Source organism: Cyanistes caeruleus, unplaced genomic scaffold, assembly GCF_971803275.1.
Source record: "Cyanistes caeruleus unplaced genomic scaffold, bCyaCae1.hap1.1 HAP1_SCAFFOLD_100, whole genome shotgun sequence".
In the NCBI taxonomy this organism is placed as follows: domain Eukaryota; kingdom Metazoa; phylum Chordata; class Aves; order Passeriformes; family Paridae; genus Cyanistes; species Cyanistes caeruleus.
In genome coordinates this window covers 829045-845669 of record NW_028255902.1, presented here as the reverse complement: position 1 = coordinate 845669, position 16625 = coordinate 829045, and the positions used below count along the sequence as shown (strand labels likewise).

The 16625-nt window shown below is 50.9% G+C and overlaps 2 protein-coding genes across 3 annotated transcripts in view; both read right to left on the bottom strand.

Annotated features, from left to right (window-relative positions):
- The window catches only part of LOC147646392 (uncharacterized), a 139308-nt gene that overhangs the window by 115612 nt on the left and 7071 nt on the right, over positions 1–16625 (bottom strand). The window lies entirely within an intron of this gene.
- Positions 840–15283, bottom strand: LOC147646393 (uncharacterized). 2 transcript variants are annotated; one of them, XM_086873530.1, is made up of 4 exons: positions 15203–15283; positions 10264–10417; positions 5936–6014; positions 840–5749 (listed from the first exon to the last, which is right to left on the bottom strand). In XM_086873530.1, the coding sequence occupies exons 1-4, from the start codon at positions 15247–15249 to the stop codon at positions 4743–4745; spliced, it is 1287 nt and encodes a 428-aa protein (XP_086729656.1). In that variant the 5' UTR covers positions 15250–15283; the 3' UTR covers positions 840–4742. The 2 variants fall into 2 exon arrangements, with proteins under 2 accessions (XP_086729656.1, XP_086729657.1); XM_086873531.1 differs by lacking the exon at positions 15203–15283 and adding an exon at positions 11710–12016.

Below are 16625 nucleotides of genomic sequence, written 5' to 3'. Positions count from 1 at the left end.
ATGTCAGCACCGCTGCTGCCGCCGCCGCTGCTGCCACAACAGTCGTGGTCAAGGACTGACTGCTCGGTCCTTGTGGTGCTGGGCAACCACGGGGCTCTGGGACCTCTGTGACCTCAGAGCCTGCTGTCACCTCAGCCTGCTGTCACCCCAGAGCCTTCTGTGACCTCATGGCCTTAGATGTCTGCTCCAAGTGTACTCCCATCTGTACTAGAGGACTGCTCTGACTGTGAATCTTTGACTTCATCAAAGGGTCATTGCTAAACAAAACCTTGGTTTTGCCTGCTGACATTGCTGGTCAGACGGTGTCCCAGGAGATGCTCTTGATGGTTGCCTCTTTTCCTGGGCACGGCACTGGAGGAGGTCCAGGCCCAGGTGATGCCACTGAAGGAAATGTGCCCTCAGCCCAGGGATGCTCAACACAGACTCCCCCAGCCCCTCGGGGCCCTGCCTCTGGTCACAGCAGCCCCTGCCTGGCTCCTGCCTGCCCACACCGTGGTCAGCCCTGCCTGCTCCTGGACATGGAGCTCAGCCAGGGCTGGTGCTGTGTGGGCTTTGCTGGTGGTACCAGCCAGACACTGGGGTGAGAGCTCCATCTCTTTATTGGAACAGAAGAGCTGTGCTGGGCCCTGCCCTGGCAGGAGGGACCCACCTTCAGTCCAGGCCACAGAGCAGGGCGGGTCCCTTCAGGGACACAGGGCCTTGCTTTGGGTGGTGGCAGCATCTGCACAGCAGCAAGCTGGTAATGCAGTGTCGTGGTTTTAAACCAGAAACTAACAAAAAAATTACTTATTTTTTGCGGTGAGATACGGATTAGAACAAGAGCAAAACAGGCTTAAAACTTAAAAGGAATAAAGAAAGTTTATTGACAAAATATAAGAATAAGAACACCAGAATAAACTTCCAGAAAACTCCTTTTATCCCCTACTACCCACCATTCTTTTGTTCACATGACAACACAGAGACCAAAGAACCTTGGAACTTTGGTGTCCAGAACAGTCCCTATTCTCGCTAGAGTCTTTTTATCAGTCTTTGTAGAGAAACAGAAGTCTCTTTCTGCTAATCTATAGAGTTTCTCACAAGAAAACTATTTCTGCTATAGTTTTCTATTGCCCTGATGTCAGCTGCCCAGAAATGCTGCTATCAGAGCTCACTCCTCCCATTTCACATCACTCTGAGGTGTGTATGGGCCATGAGTCTAGGGATGGCATTTAAAGGATGAGTTATTCAAAGGCAAAAGTCTTCTTCATCTGTCCTTGTGAGCTCTACTGGAAAACAGTTTTCTCATTGGCTCTCGAGGCCTCAAATTTTCGCTTCACCCTGTTCCAGCACCTCACCGCACCACAATCACTCTACTTTTTACTCAAAATTCACACTTTGAACACTCCATTCCTGCCCATATACTGTGTCATGAATTGAAGTAGTTTTTTCAAGACCTTATTGTCCATTCCCATAGCCTCAAGAGAAAGGTATTTCAGCTCATAAAGCATTTTCTTATTCTCTACCCCTTCTGAAACTTAATTATTTTCTTACTGTCTCCGATAGTTTTATGAAGTCTCTTTACATGTTGATTACTCTCTTTTTCTTTCTCTGGATAAAAAGATTAATCTGCAAGTCTCATCTGGGTAATGAAAGGGTTAAAATCTTGCCCAGGCTTTTGTAGATGGTTCTGTGACTTCTGCCGGTGCAGGAGCTGGAACTGTCTTTGATAGAAGATTCCTCATGGCTGTTCTGGAGAGTGTAGTCGCCGCTTTAGCCCGCTGCAGGTTCAGAGCCCCTTTCTTTCTTCACTCGGCAGTCTCTAGTAAATTTAGTTACAGCAAAACCTGCAGCTGAGCCAGAGATTGGCTTGGCCCGGCCAGAGCCCAGGGAAAGCTCCCCACAAGCCCCCATCTCCTGACCGGGAGACATGGCAGCTCAGCCCAGCCCCCGCCCGGCCGCATGGGCAGGCAGGGAACGGGAGGCCTGGAGTTCTGTTACCTTTCACAGCCAGGAAACAAAGAGCCTAAGAGTGCTCTGACTTTACATCTTAAGGTAGGGTTCACAAGTTGATCTCCCTTTTCAATGATTAAAATTGCTGTCAATTCCCAGTAATGACCAATAATTGGTCAGGAGAAGGGACTCCTTTCAGTCCCCAGCAACTTCAACTTCCTTAGCTCTCACAACCACCTTAAAGGTAAAGTCACCTCATGACAGGGACTTAGAAAGAAAGTTAGGTTTGGCAAGCCTGGGAAAAGTAGGCCCTGGGAAATGTTAAGCCTTGTGCTTGCTAAAGATCAGGTCAAACTGCACCTGTGTAATCAGTAGATGTTCATGATACAATTGTTAGATATGATTAGATATAATTATTGTTTAAAGAACATGAGGAACAATGTTAGGGGGCTGGGGGGGATCACAAGAAATCCATGCTTGGGTAAAAACAATGCATACAATAAAACAATGTAAGTTTAACAATTAATACGTAAGTTATATAATGATAGAGTATAAAAGATGTTCAACTCAAAATCGGGTCGGGTCAGATTTGGGTATGTGTACCCCTGACACCCAGAGCTCTTTAATAAAGCACCTTCATATAATCCTTCATGATTATGTGTGTTCCTGAACGCTAACATTTATATAATCAATAATCTCACAGTGCAAAAATATTCTGATAATCCTGTCATTTTGAATCATTTTCTTTCACTGCAATCCTCAGGCGAGGTGCACCTGCCTCGAGCGAAAGTTTGGGTGAGACACCTAACCACTAACAAGTGGCAAGGCCTGTGTGAGCTCATCACCTGGGGTCATGGGTATGCATGCGTTTCCACAGATACTGGGATACAGTGGATACCTGCAAGGTGCATTGGCTCTGATGTGCAACACCAAGGGCAGAAAGCAGCCAACAGGTGGCCCTTGGATGATGATCAAGGTACCAATGATCATTCAGATGGTCCTTCTACAAGCAGAGAGTGAGCATTCTTCCCTATGACTGTCAGTTCTGAGCAGACTGACGACGTTTTGTTTGCTGTGTGTTAACTAGTTGTATTAGAGTCAACCATCAGTTCTTTGCAAGAAAAACAATACTTATCAAGAATTCGGTAACATGCCAGAAAATCTCCCTGATCATTCTAAATCAGTGTCCATTCAATGTTCTGTTGGTAACTGAAAGGAGACCTCTTGTGCTGTGTTTGCTCTCTTTCCTGCAGGGGCCCAGCAGGAGATTACAAACACTGCTTTTTATTTTTAAAACAAAAAGGAGACCTCTTGTGCTATGTTTGTTCTCTTTCCTGCAGGGGCCCAGCAGGAGATTACAAACACTGCTTTTTATTTTTAAAACAAAAAGGAGACCTCTTGTGCTGTGTTTGTTCTCTTTCCTGCAGGGGCCCAGCAGGAGATTACAAACACTGCTTTTTATTTTTAAAACAAAAAGAGGGAATTATGCATGTTAAATATGAGCACAAACAGGGAGCACAGTGCCTGCAGAAAAGCAGGCTGCATAATTTTCTCAGTGTCGCCTGAGAAATCCTAAGAAGGAATTAAAACAATCCTCAGAGATAGAAGACAGCCTTGCAGGTGCTGTTTGTCAGTTTCTTGCTTTCTTGCGAAAGAAGATCGATGGGTGGTGAACCCCAATGACCAATGATGGTGATGTGTTAGTTCCAGTAAGACCAATAAGAGTTTTACCTTTCTGTACTTTCATGTATCAGTCTATTAAAGAAGATCTGAGGTAATACACCTTAGGCTTTCCTGTACAGCTCACAAGAGAGTCTGTGCTGTGCTTCTCGCCGTTCCCAATAGCGCAACATTTGGCTTTACAAACAAGCTGGGGGTCTGCTGATAAAATGAAACTATCACTGAGAGAGAACAGAAACAATGGGATGGATTCAACTGAAAGATGAAAGAAACACTGGGGAAACACCATCAAATTCCACAATGGTTAAGAATTAAGAAGAGGATTATGCATTGGCGGGGTGGGGGGGGTGGTGCTATCCCAGGCATCAGACGTTCCGGGAAGTCTGTACCTCTCAAGTCCCTCAGCCTATGGGGAAACAGAGAAGGGACATATGGCCGGGAATTAGGATAACAGGGAGGCTGCGCCCTCCAAAAATTGGAGAGACCCCAGGGGAATGCCCCATGGCCTCTCTCTTTATTTGAATGAAGTAAAAGGACTCCCCAGTCTCCTTTTTGGACATAAACCTCCGGTGTTCATGGATTAATTTTCCTGACACTAACAATTAATATGAAGTTCAAAACTCCTAACCTACGTAATTCAGAATATGAAAAATATGAAAGCTAAAACTTAAGGCATCACACCCTGAGGGGCTGTGGAATTGAATAATTTTGGGGTGGGATTGAGTAGCATTCAGTGGCACTGAGTGGTTTTGAGGTGACATTGAAGCCTCTCATCTCTATGAGTGCTAAGAAATGGAGACAACTACACCAAATACCCCCACAAACCCCAAATCCTCCCAAGTATATCCTTGAACCCCAGTTTCCCTTGAAGCTCTAGTAAAAAGAAAGGCTTTAAAGGTCTTGGATGAATTTGCTCATTTTTACCCCGATTTTGTCTATTTTAAAGGGATGAAGATGAATTAAAAGAAAATTAGGACTGAAACAAAAGCACCACCAGCCCAGTGTCTTCCCAATGCAGATCAGTGGAAACAGAGGTCATCAGGGCTCTGCCCAACGTGGGTCCTCTGATGGGGAATAAAGCTGGAGCACCACACGAAGCTCTTTCTGCACTTGGGGCACTCACAGGGCTTCCCTTACTGGTGCTTCTGTTGGTGTCTGGTCAAGTGAGAGCTCCTGGAGAAGCTCTTCCCACACTGGGGACACTCGTAGGGCCTCTCCCCAGTGTGGATGCGTTTGTGGGTAATGAGGCTGGAGCTCTGGCTGAAGCTCTTCCCACATTCCCCACACTCGTAGGGCCTCTCCCCTGTGTGGATGCGCTGGTGGGTGATGAGGGTGAACTTGCGCTTGAAGCCCTCCCCACAGTCAGGGCAGCAGAAGGGCCTCTCATCCGTGTGAATCCGCTGGTGCTTGAGGAGATTTGAACTGGTCTGAAACCTCTTCCCGCACTCGGAGCACTCATAGGGCCTCTCCCCAGTGTGGATCATCTGGTGGATGGTCAATTGGAACCTCCGGTTGAAGGTCATTGCACACTCCCCACACTGATAGGGCCGTTCACCAGTGTGGGTCCTCTGGTGGCAGATGAGGCTGGACCTGTGGCTGAAGCTCTTCCCACATTCCCCACACTCATAGGGCCTCTCCCCAGTGTGGATGCGCCGGTGGGTGATGAGGGTGAAGTTTCGCTTGAATCCCTCCCCACAGTCAGGGCAGCGGAAGGGCCTCTCCTCACTGTGAATCCGCTGGTGCTTGAGGAGATGGGAGCTGGTCTGAAATTTCTTCTCACACTGAGGACACTCGTAGGGCCTCTCCCCAGTGTGGATGCGCTGGTGGATGATGAGTTGGGAGTTGAAGCTGAAGCTCTTCCCACACTCCAAGCACTTGTAGGGCTTCTCCCCATCCTGAAGCTGCTCATGGACCACCAGCTCAGAGCCCTGGCTGGATCCCCGGCCACCTTCCCGGCACAGGGTGGGTCTTTCCTCCTCAGAGCACCCTGGGATGGGTTTGGAGCCTCTCCTCCTGTGGGAACTCCATGGCTTTTCCTCCCCGTTGGATTCCTGTGCCGTGGAGCCACTCAAAATGGCCTCTTCCATGAGGTTCTGCTGTGGGGATTTGTTCTTCCTGGTCTCCATCCTCAGCTCCTTGTCTGGGGGAGGAAGGACAAGGAGAGGATGGGATTTGCCTCCGTGCCAGAGGGAAGGGGAAGGAGATCCCCCCAGTGCGTCCCCGGCAGGACGGCGTCGGCAGCGGGGTTGTCCTGCAGCCAGGGGCCAGGCTGGGCTGGGAGATGGAGCAGGAGAGAGGGGGAAAGGGGCACTGACTTCCTCCTCACCTGCCTGGGTGTCCTGGGGCATCTTCCTCTTCCTCACAGCCTCCTTCTCCATCCAGCCAAGATTTGGGAATGGGAAATCCTGGTTTGGGGAAAAATATAATGCATGAGGACATTGGATTAAGGGGTTTCCTCTCTCCAAGTCCACCTTTAGAAGTCACTAGGCAGCTGGTGCCCATATAAATCCCCCAAACACCAAGATTCAGTCCTGAAAATGTCTCCCAGGAGTTCCCCAACTCTGGTCTCTCCCCTTTGCTGTTCAGGGGTTCCTCCCTATCCCAGCTGCTTGGGGTCACGCTTGTACAAGAGGTCCCCCTGTCTGCTCAGTCCTTGCCCTCCCCAGGCTGCTGGGAGTGCCAGGAATCTGAAAAGTTCTTCCTGTTCCCATCTCCCCACTTAGGGATGCTGGACCCCCTTAAGTGCCCCCAAGAGGGATTTTCCACCCAGCTTTGGAGTTCTTCATTCTCCAAACATCTTCCAGGAAATAACCCAACCCAGGGATCCCCCAGGATATCTGGGCCGAGCTCCCACTCCCCAGGCACCTGTGGGATGGGGGTGATGATCTCACAGGTGGGGGCTGTGAATTCAGGGAGTGCTCGACCTCGTGGTTCCTTCTCCTTTCCTTGATCTTCCTTTGTTCCTCCTCTTCCTCCCGTTCCTCCTCCCTATCCCCACCTTCTTCTCCTACTGCCATTTCTTCTTGCTCTCCTTCTTCATCCCTCCTCTTCCATCCCTCCTCCTCCTCCCCCAGGAGCAGTGACACCCTCGGTGCCCCGTTCCCAAACCCCTCACAGCCCACGGCAGGAGCGGGGATGGAGCCGGGACAGGTCGGGATGGGCAGCGCGGGGCTCTCCGCTGCTCCCACCCGCTGGGGACGGGGGGAACCCGGCCCGGGGAAAAGGAGAGGGAAACTGGGAAAATTGGGGGCTGCAGATCCAACCTGGGGCTGGCTGGGGACCCTGGCTGGGGACTGCCAGCCCTTGGGGCTCCTCTGGGGAGATGTGGGACCGGGGAACACAGAGAGGGCTGGGGGATCCCAGGAGTTGCAGCACTGGCAGGGACTGGTTTGTACTGGAATGATACTGGAACCTTACTGGGGCAACTGGGAATCCTTGGGAATGAGCACAAGACGCATGCTGATGGTAGCTGAGATATACTGGGGGTGTCTGTGACCATACTGGGGGGATTGAAATAACACTGGGAACAATAGGAACCATGCTGGGGACAGCTGGGATCCTACTGGGATCACAGTGGGAGCAACTGGGCCATGCTGGGTAAGACTGGGACCACACTGGCAGCAACTGGGACTGCATCAGAGTGACTGGGAGTGACTGTGAGCAACTGGGATAGACTGGGAGAGAGACAAGTGCAGGTAAATGGCAGCAATGGGAACTACAGTGGATAATCATGGCAACAGCTGTGCCCATGCTGGGGTCATACTGGGATCCTACTGGAACTAGCTGGGATCATACTGGGGGTGACTACAAAGGTGCTGGCTGGGACTGGAACCATGCTGGAGATGAATGGGAGCAACTGGGCCAACCCTGGGAGAGACAGGGAGTCACTCTGGCCATAACTGGAACCATACTGGGATGATCTGGAAGTGACTGGAACTATACTGGAAGTGTCTGGTACAACAGCTCATACTGGGAGTGACTGCGATTGTAGTGGGAGTGACTGGGATCATCCTGGAAGTGACTGGAACCATACTGGGAGTGACAATGGCTCCTACAGGGATAGCACTGGGAACCACTGGGATTACAGTGGGTGTGAATGGAACCCGACTGGGGGTTACTGGGAGCTATTGGGCCCATGTTGGGAGGAAAATGTGGACACATTGGGAGCAACTGGGATCAACTGGAAGGTACTGGAACCATGCTGAGGGAACTGAGACCACAACTGGGATCACAGTGGGAGAAACAGGGAGCCACTGGGAAAGACAGGGATCATTCTGAAGTAACTAAAACCTTACAGGGGCAACTGGGATATACTGGAAGGTCTGCAATCATAGTGGGGTTAATGGATCCACATTGGGAAGAGCTGGGACCACCCTGGGAGAAACTGGGTGTGAGTGGGACCATGCTGAGATGGACTGGGACTATTCTAGGGACAACTGGGATCACACTGGTAGGAACTAGGAACAACTGGAACTATTCTAGCAGCAACTGGGAACATACTGGGATCACAGTGGGAGCAGCTGGGTCCCTGCTGGCTGAGACTGGGATCCCACTGAGGGTAACTGGAATCATACTGGGATTCACTGGGAGTGGCTGGGAACAACTGGAATCATGCTGAAAGCGACTGGGAGGAAGTGGGAATGACTGGGAGCATGCTGGGGCTGACTGGGATATACTGGGAGAGACAGGGAGTCCCAGGGATCACACTGGAGGCTACTGGGGTCACACTGGCACTGCCAGGGAGCAACTGGGGGCCACTGGCCTCATCCTGGGAGTGACTGGGATTAGACTGTAAGTGACTGGGAGTTCCTGGGATTAGACTGGGAGTATGAAGGAAACTGGAAAATTGGGGAAAAAATGGGGGAAAAAACCAGGATAAATTAAAGGAAAACATCAGGGAAAAATCAGGGAAAAAAACAGAAAAAAAAAATCACGGTGAAATCAAAATAATGGCATAAAAATCATGAAAAAATTGGGAAAAATTTGGGGAAAACCAGAAAAATTTGACAAAAAATTTGGGAAAACCAGGAAAAATTTGGGGAAAAACAAAGAGTAAACTCAAGGAAAAGAAAGTGGAAAAAATTGGGAAAAATCAGGAAAAATGGGGAAAAAAATCAGGAAAAAATAGGAAAAGAAGGAAAAATCAGGAAAAAAGGGGAAAAAAATCAGGGAAAAAGCCCGAGAAAATCAGAAGAAAAACTGGGAAAGAAATTGGAAAAATCAGGGAAAAACAGGAAAAAAAAGATAAATAAAATCTAAAAAAAATGGGAAAAAATTGTGAAAAAATTGTGGGAAAATAAGGCAAACAATTAGGGACATTTGAGAAGAAGTTGGGAAAAAGCTAGAAAAAATTTGGGAAAGGAAGAGAGAAAAATCAGAAAAAATGGGATAGGCATTAAAAAAATTGTGAAAAATCGGGAAAAATCAGGAAAAAATTGGGAAGAAAATTGTAAAAATCAAGGAAAAACCAGAAATGTTTGAGAAAGCTTGCAAAAAAATCAGGAAAAGCATTGGGAAAAAATTAGAAAAAAATGTGAAAAAAAAGAAAGATCAGGGGAAATCATGGAAAAAGATAAAGTCTGGAAAATATCAGAAAAAAATAATGAAAAAATCAGGAAAAAAAAAAAGGGGAAAACCAGAAAAACTTTGGAATGAAAAAGGGTAAAATCAGGAAAAAATTTGGGAAAAAATTGGGAAAATTTGAGCAAAGAGAGAGGAAAGAAACCTGGAAAAAATCAGGAAAAATCAGTAAAAAAAAATAGGAAATACATGTAAAAATCAGGGGAAAATTATGAAACAATTGGGGAATAAACAGGAAAAGATTGTGAAAAGAAGAGTGAAATATCAGGAAAAAATGTGGGAAATCAGGAAAAAAAATGGAGGAAAAAATTGGGAAAAAAAAGGTAAAACAAGGGAAAAATGATGAAAAGAAACTGGGGGAAAAAACCTTGGAAAAATGGAAAAAAATTGGGAAAAAGCCAGAAAATATTTAGGAAATGAACAGGCAAAAATCAGGAAAAATTAGGAAAAAAAATGGGGAAAAATTGGGGCAAATCAGGAAAAAAAATGTGAAAAATATGCGAAAAAAATGGTGAACAATGAGGGAAAAATCAGGAAAAGAAAAAAAGAATAAAACTGGGAAAAAATCAGAAAAATATCAGAAAAAAGAAAAAGAATTGGGGGAAAATCAGGGAAAAAATTGGGAAAAATCAGGGGAAAAATGGGAAAAATCAGGGAAAAATGGGAGAAAAAGTTGGGAAAAAGACAGAAAATTTTGGGAAAAAGAAGAGGGAAAATGTGGGAAAAATCCTGGGAAAGTCAGGGAATTTTGAGCAAAAACTGGGAAAAAAAAAAAAAGAAAAAATTGGCAAAAGAAAGAAGGGAAAAAATCAGAAAAAAAACCCAGAAAAAAACAAGAAAAAACAGAAAAAATAAGGAAAAAATGGGGGAAAAAAGAGTGAAAAAATTGGAAAAAATATTAGGGAAAAAATGGGAAAAATCAGGGACAAAGTGAGGAAAAGAAAGAGAAAAATAATCTGGATAAATCAGGAAAAAGCAGGGAAAAAATGGGGAAAAAAACTGGGAAAAATCAGGAAAAAAACAGGATGAAATACCCCTATCCCATTTTTCTATGGAATTTTGGGAATTGCCTACCTGGGAGGTTGTAGAAGAATTTCCAGACCTGGGAATCCGGGGAGTGGAGAAAGGTGGAATTGCAGATGAGCTGGTCCAGATTTTCAGGAAGGTTGATGGCCTGGTCCTCTTCCAGCTTCCAGAATGTTCAGATGAATCCCACGCCTCCTTCCAGCTGGAGATCATGGAAATATCATGGAAAATCATGGGAAAGCTGTGATTCAAATTCATGGAGTTTTGCCCCCAAAACACCCTTTTTTCCTGCCAAAATTTCTATTTCCCCCCCCCCAAAATTTCAAATCTCCCCCCAACAAATTTCAATTTTTGGGATAATTAAATGGGGAAGATAGGGGGAAATGGAGGAAAAATGGGGAAAAGTTGGGAAAAACTAGAAAAAAATGGGGGAAAAGAGAGAAAAACGAAAGGAAAAATGGGGGAAAATCAAGCCAAAATGGGATAAAAATAGGGAAAAAATGAGATAAAAATAGGGAAAAAATAAGATAAAAATAGGGAAAAAATTGGGGAAAATGTGATGGAAATGGAGGAAAAATTGGGAAAAATGGGAGAAAGAAATGGAAGAAAATGGGGATAAAACTGTGGGAAAATGAGATAAAACCAGAATTAAAATAGGAGAAAATAATGGAGGAAACTGGGAGAAAAATGGGAATAAAAATGGTAAAAATGAGGAAAACATGGGGGAAAAAATGGAAGAAAATGGGGAAAAGAGGAGACAACATGGGGAAAAAACTGGGAGAAAATGGAGCAAAAAGAGATAAAATGGAGAAATGTGGAATAAATAGATTAAAAAAGGAAAAAAGTGGGAAAAAATAGGAAAGCATGGGGAACGATTTGAGTAAAAATGGAAGAAAAATAAGAAAAAAATCAGAAAAAATGGTAAAAAAGGAGGAAAATGAGATAAAAAAGGGAAAAATTGAGGGAAAAAAAATGGGGAAAAGATTGGGGAAAAATAAAAAATAGGATAAAAATGGGGGAAATGGTATGAAAATGGGATAAAAATTAGAAAAAATTGAGCAAAAATGGGAAAGAAATGGGATAAAAATGCGGGAAAGTTGGATAGAAATGTGGAAAAATGGGATAAAATGGAGACAAATTGTACTCTAATAGGGAATGACCGGGAGTGATTTGGCTTATCGTGGGGCGCAGAGGAAACTGGAGCCACACGGGGTGAGCAACTGGGCAATGCTGGGAGCAGCCACTGCCGGCACCGGGAGCCCCGAACCCCTTTCCCGGCCATGCCGGACCCGCATCCCCCCGGCCCCTTTGCCGGGGCTCTGCCGCCACCGCCACCGGGACCCCCCAAAAACACCTCCCGGGGACCCCCGGGGTGTCCCCGAGGGGCATCTGCGGCTCGGCTCTGGAGCCCTGCCATCCCCAAACATCCCCCCCAAAAACCCCAAAGCCAGGGAGCCCCGGGGTATTTGGGGCGAGCTCCCCCTCCCCGGGCACCTGCGGGATGGGGGGCGATGGTCCCGAAGGAGCTGCAGATGCAGAGAGCGGGGAGCGCAGGTGGAGCCTCCTCTGCCTGCTCCAGCTCTTCCTCCTCCTGCTCCTCCTCTTCCTCCTGCTCTGTCCCTCCTCTTCCTCCTCCTCTGTCCCTCCTCTGTCCCTGGGCGTGGTTCGGAGCCCTCGGGTGAGCGGGGCCGGGCCGGGACACGATGGGAAAGGGCTGGGTCCCCCCCAAACCGAGCTGGGGGCAGCGGAGCTTTGGGGGAACAATGGGAACGGGGCGGGACAGGGGAACAGGGGGAGGTGGGAGCACTGAGGGTCCCCCAGTTCACCCCAGGAGCCCCAAGCCCCGTCCCAGCCCCCCCAGTTCCCCCCGCAGCCCCGGCTGAGGGGGGCTCAGCCCAGGAGCCGCCGTCGTTCGGGGCACCCCCAAGTGCAGGAACGGGAGAGTTCCCGGCTCGGGGAGGCCCCAGCACAGGAGGGGATCTTGTCCCTCTTCCAGGGCCCTTCAGGGTCTTCAGGCCCCTCTCAAGAGGAGTTTTTCTCTTTTTCAGGTTTTCTGGGGGGATCCCACCACTACAGGGGTGTTTTTTCCTCCCCATTTTAGGGTGTGCGGCCGCAGCCCCACAAGCCCCTTTTGAGGGGGGATCATGACGGCTTTAAGTGACATTTTCAGGGGTGTCCCCACCCCAAGCCCCTGTAGAGGATGTTTTGTCCCCCAGGGTGGATTTTGGGGGTTCTCTCTACCATGGCCGCTTTAAGGGTCCCCGGTGTTGTCGGGTCCCACTGTAACTGCTCTTAAAAGGGCAACACCGCTCCCGTTGGTTCCGGCAGTGGAGCCCGGGAGGGGTTGGGGGTCCCGGGAGGGGTTTGGGGGTACCTGGGTGATGCCGATGAAGGTGATGGGGTCCTCATGCTGGGTATAAACCTTTGTGAATGTTTCCTGGGGATTTTCAGAAGTCCTGGGTGGTTTTGGGGCCACGGTGGTTTTTGGGGGGTTCCCAAGGGGGTTTACAGGGGTCCCGATGGGGGAATTTGGGCGATCCCGGGGGTGGAATTGGGGGTCCCAAGGCTGTTTTGGGGAACCTGCTGGTGATGGACATGGGGACCCCATGCCAGGTATGAACCTTCTCAACGTCTGTATGGGGTTTTGTTGTCTTGGGGGGTTTTTGGAGCATCCAGGGCTGTGTTTGGGATCAGGGGAGGTTGGGGTGTCCCGGGGGCTTTGGGCCTTCTCGGCAGGTTTGGGGGTACCTGGGCAATGCGGGTGGCAGTGCTGGGGACCCCGTGCCGGGTTTGAACCTTCTCACTGCCCATGGGCAGCGTCAGCGTGTTCAGGGATATCCTGGGGGGCCCGGGGGGTCACCCCAAATCCCAGGGACCCCAAATGCTGAGGGACCCCCCGAACTGCCCTCACCGCTGGATCTGCTGCAGGCAGGGGGGCACCAGCACTCGGCCCCCACCCTCCACCATCACGGGGGGCTGTGGAAGAAATCTGGGGGTGCACGGACAGGTCGGGTGGGACCCCCAAAGTCCTTGGGGAGGGGACACAGGGGGACATCCAAGAATTCCTGTTATGGGGGAAAGAAGAGGGACCAGGAAGAGTTTGGGGGTGGCTTGGTGGGTCATGGTGAGGACCCCCAAGAGTCTTGTGGGGGTGGGGATGGCAAGGAACAGGGTGATCCCAAGGATGGGGTTGGGGGGGAACCGGACTGGAGCTCCCATGGCTGCGGGATGGGGAAATCTGCCCAAAGAATTCCATGGGAATGGCATCGCAGTGAGATCCATCCATGGAGATCTCACGGGAATGAGATGTCTGAAATCCATCCATGGAATTTGCATGAGAATTCTCACGTTCCCAAATTTTGCCCTCCCAAATCCTGCATTCTCAATTCCCATATTCCCATGGCAATTCTGCCCTCCCCATCTTTACACTCCAGCACCTCCCGCCCATGTCTGACATATTTCCGGAGACATTCCCTGCAGCTGTGAGCCAGGGAATTTGTTAATCCCTCAGCCTGGATCTCAGGGATCCCCATGGCGGTGCCACAGTTGCCATCGCAGCCCCACAGATCCCCCAGCCCCGGCTCCCCCCGCTCAGCCCCGCTCTGGCTGTGCCGCTGCTGCAGCATCTGCAGCTCCGCGCTGGCCCCGTGCCGGTGCCGCTCCTTGTGCCGGCCCTGGCTATCCCAATATCCCAGCCCTGGCTATCCCAATATCCCAGCCCTGGCTATCCCAATATCCCAGCCCTGGCTATCCCAGTATCCCAGCCCTGGCTATCCCAATATCCCAGCTCTGGCTATCCCAATATCCCAGCTCTGGCTATCCCAAGATCCCAGCCCTGGCTATCCCAATATCCCAGCCCTGGCTATCCCAACATCCCAGCTCTGGCTATCCCAATATCCCAGCCCTGGCTATCCCAGTATCCCAGCCCTGGCTATCCCAATATCCCAGCTCTGGCTATCCCAATATCCCAGCCCTGGCTATCCCAATATCCCAGCCCTGGCTATCCCAATATCCCAGCTCTGGCTATCCCAATATCCCAGCCCTGGCTATCCCAATATCCCAGCCCTGGCTATCCCAATATCCCAGCTCTGGCTATCCCAATATCCCAGCTCTGGCTATCCCAAGATCCCAGCCCTGGCTATCCCAATATCCCAGCCCTGGCTATCCCAACATCCCAGCTCTGGCTATCCCAACATCCCAGCCCTGGCTATCCCAATATCCCAGCCCTGGCTATCCCAATATCCCAGCTCTGGCTATCCCAAGATCCCAGCCCTGGCTATCCCAAGATCCCAGCCCTGGCTATCCCAAGATCCCGGCTCGGCTCCGCCCGGCCCCGCTCGCTGCGGCGGCGCTGGAAGGGGATCCCAGCCAGGGACCCCATGGACATGGACTGCGGGAAGCCCGGGCCGGGCTCCGACAGCGCCGCGTGCAGGGAACGCAGGGAGAGGAGAACTGGGGGGACATTTGGAGATTTGGGATCGGGGGGGTCACGGCTGAAGGAAAGGGGGAACGGGGAGAGCCGGGAAGGGCATTGGGGGATGCCAGGAGTGACAAGAGGGGAGGCTAGGGCTGGCTAGATGTGGCATGGCTGGAGTTCAGGGCGTTCCTGTACCCAGGAAAGGGAGCTCCAAGGGTCCCCGCTGTCCCCATTGCCAGGACAGGGCAGGGAAAGCCGGGATGGCTGGGAATAGGGGTCCCGGGTGTCCTGAGTGCTGAGGAAAGGAGGGGCTGGCTGCTGGGAGAGGCAGGAATAGGGGTCCGGGGGGTAAATGGGTCAAGGAGAAGGGGGCTCTGGGGGCTGCGGGAGGCGGGATGGCCGGGAAAGGGGTGCAGGCGTTCCTGGTGCCGGATAAGGGGGTGCAGGGTGGGACCCACGGCCGGGAATGGGGGTTCGGTGGAATGGCGGCGGCCAGGAATGGGGGTTTAGGGGCCCCTCGGCGCTCCGGAATGGGCGATCAAAGAGTCCCGGTGCCGGGGTCCCCCTCACCTCTCGCCGCCCCCCGGGAGCGCCCCCGGCCCCAGCGCTGGAGCCATCGCGCTGCTCCGCTGCGGCCCCGCCCACAGCCCCGGCCCCGCCCCCAGAGCCGCCTCCGGCCCCGCCATTGGCGCCGCTCTTTGCTGCCCGCCAGTGGCAGCCCGAGGCTGCAGTGACGTCACCGGTCGCCGGGCAGATCCCGGCGGCGCAGGGCGGCCAAGGCGGAAGCGAAAGTGCCCGAGGGAGCGCGGGGGGAGGGGACGGGGCAATTCCAGGGAATTCCCCTGGATCCCCTCCCGGGATCCCCCGGGACCCTCCTCGGCCGCGCACTGCGGGACCCCCGGGACAAACTGGGCTGAACTCCCGGGCCCTGCGCCCAAACTCTGCCTGCAACCCGCCGGCTTCGGCCCAAAGCGGGGGAAGCCCCGGCATCCGCGGATCCCATTTTTCCTGCGGCTGCGGCTCCCCAGCCCCGGCGGAGCAGGAGCGGGCGCTGGGAGCCCGAGCCCCGATTCCCGATCTTCTTCCCTCTCTCTCTGCTGCTCTCTCCCTCTCCTTTGGGTGATCAGAAATGCCAGAGCGGCTGGAGAGCCCCGTGCCCAGCTCGGCTTTCCCTGGAAAGGGAGGCCTGGGGGTGCGGTGCCCCGGGATGGCCGGGAATGGGGCTCCGGAGGTCCCCGGGCTGACGGAACCGGGGGATCCAGGGGCTGCCAGGGGAGGATCCCCGGGAAAGGGGGTGCAGGGCACTGTTGGTGCAGGAGAAGGGGCTGCAGGGGGTCCCGGAGCTGGGGAAGGAGATGCGGGGGGGTCCCAGGGCCCAGGAATGGGGATCCAAGGGGGTCTGGAAAAGGCTGAGCAGGAAATCCAGGAGTGCAGACCTAATTCACATCAGAGACACAGAAATCCGGATGCAACAGGAAACCAAACACTAAGGACTCCACACCTTGGAAACAATGAACACTAAACCAATGAATTTCTATGGGTTCAGACTGTATAAAGTTCAGGAAACATCTAGGAAAACTCACATGTCATGGAATGATTTTCTCTGCACATGCAGACTGTGTGTGGTTGAAATGATTCTGTTCAGAATCAAGTCATACCTTATTTCTCTGGAGACATTGTTGGAGAGTTTTTGCTTTTCACAGTTTCAGTGAAAGGATCACACCATTAGAAGAATTTTTTGCAATAATTCTACTTTTCTGTTGTCAGTTCTGCTTGGCCCAGGGGTGTGAGAATCAGTTTTTAGTCAGAGAAGAAAAAGAAAATACTTGATTTCTTTCTAATTTTTTTTATGTTTGTGCATGGCTCTTTGGGATGGCAACATTATGGTATGGGTTTTTCCATGTTCACCTTTAAGCTGCATTTTGAAAACTAGAAGACCTTGAAAGGAGGCCCTTTAAAATGTAAACAGTTAATAGAAAATTGTTTAAAAAAA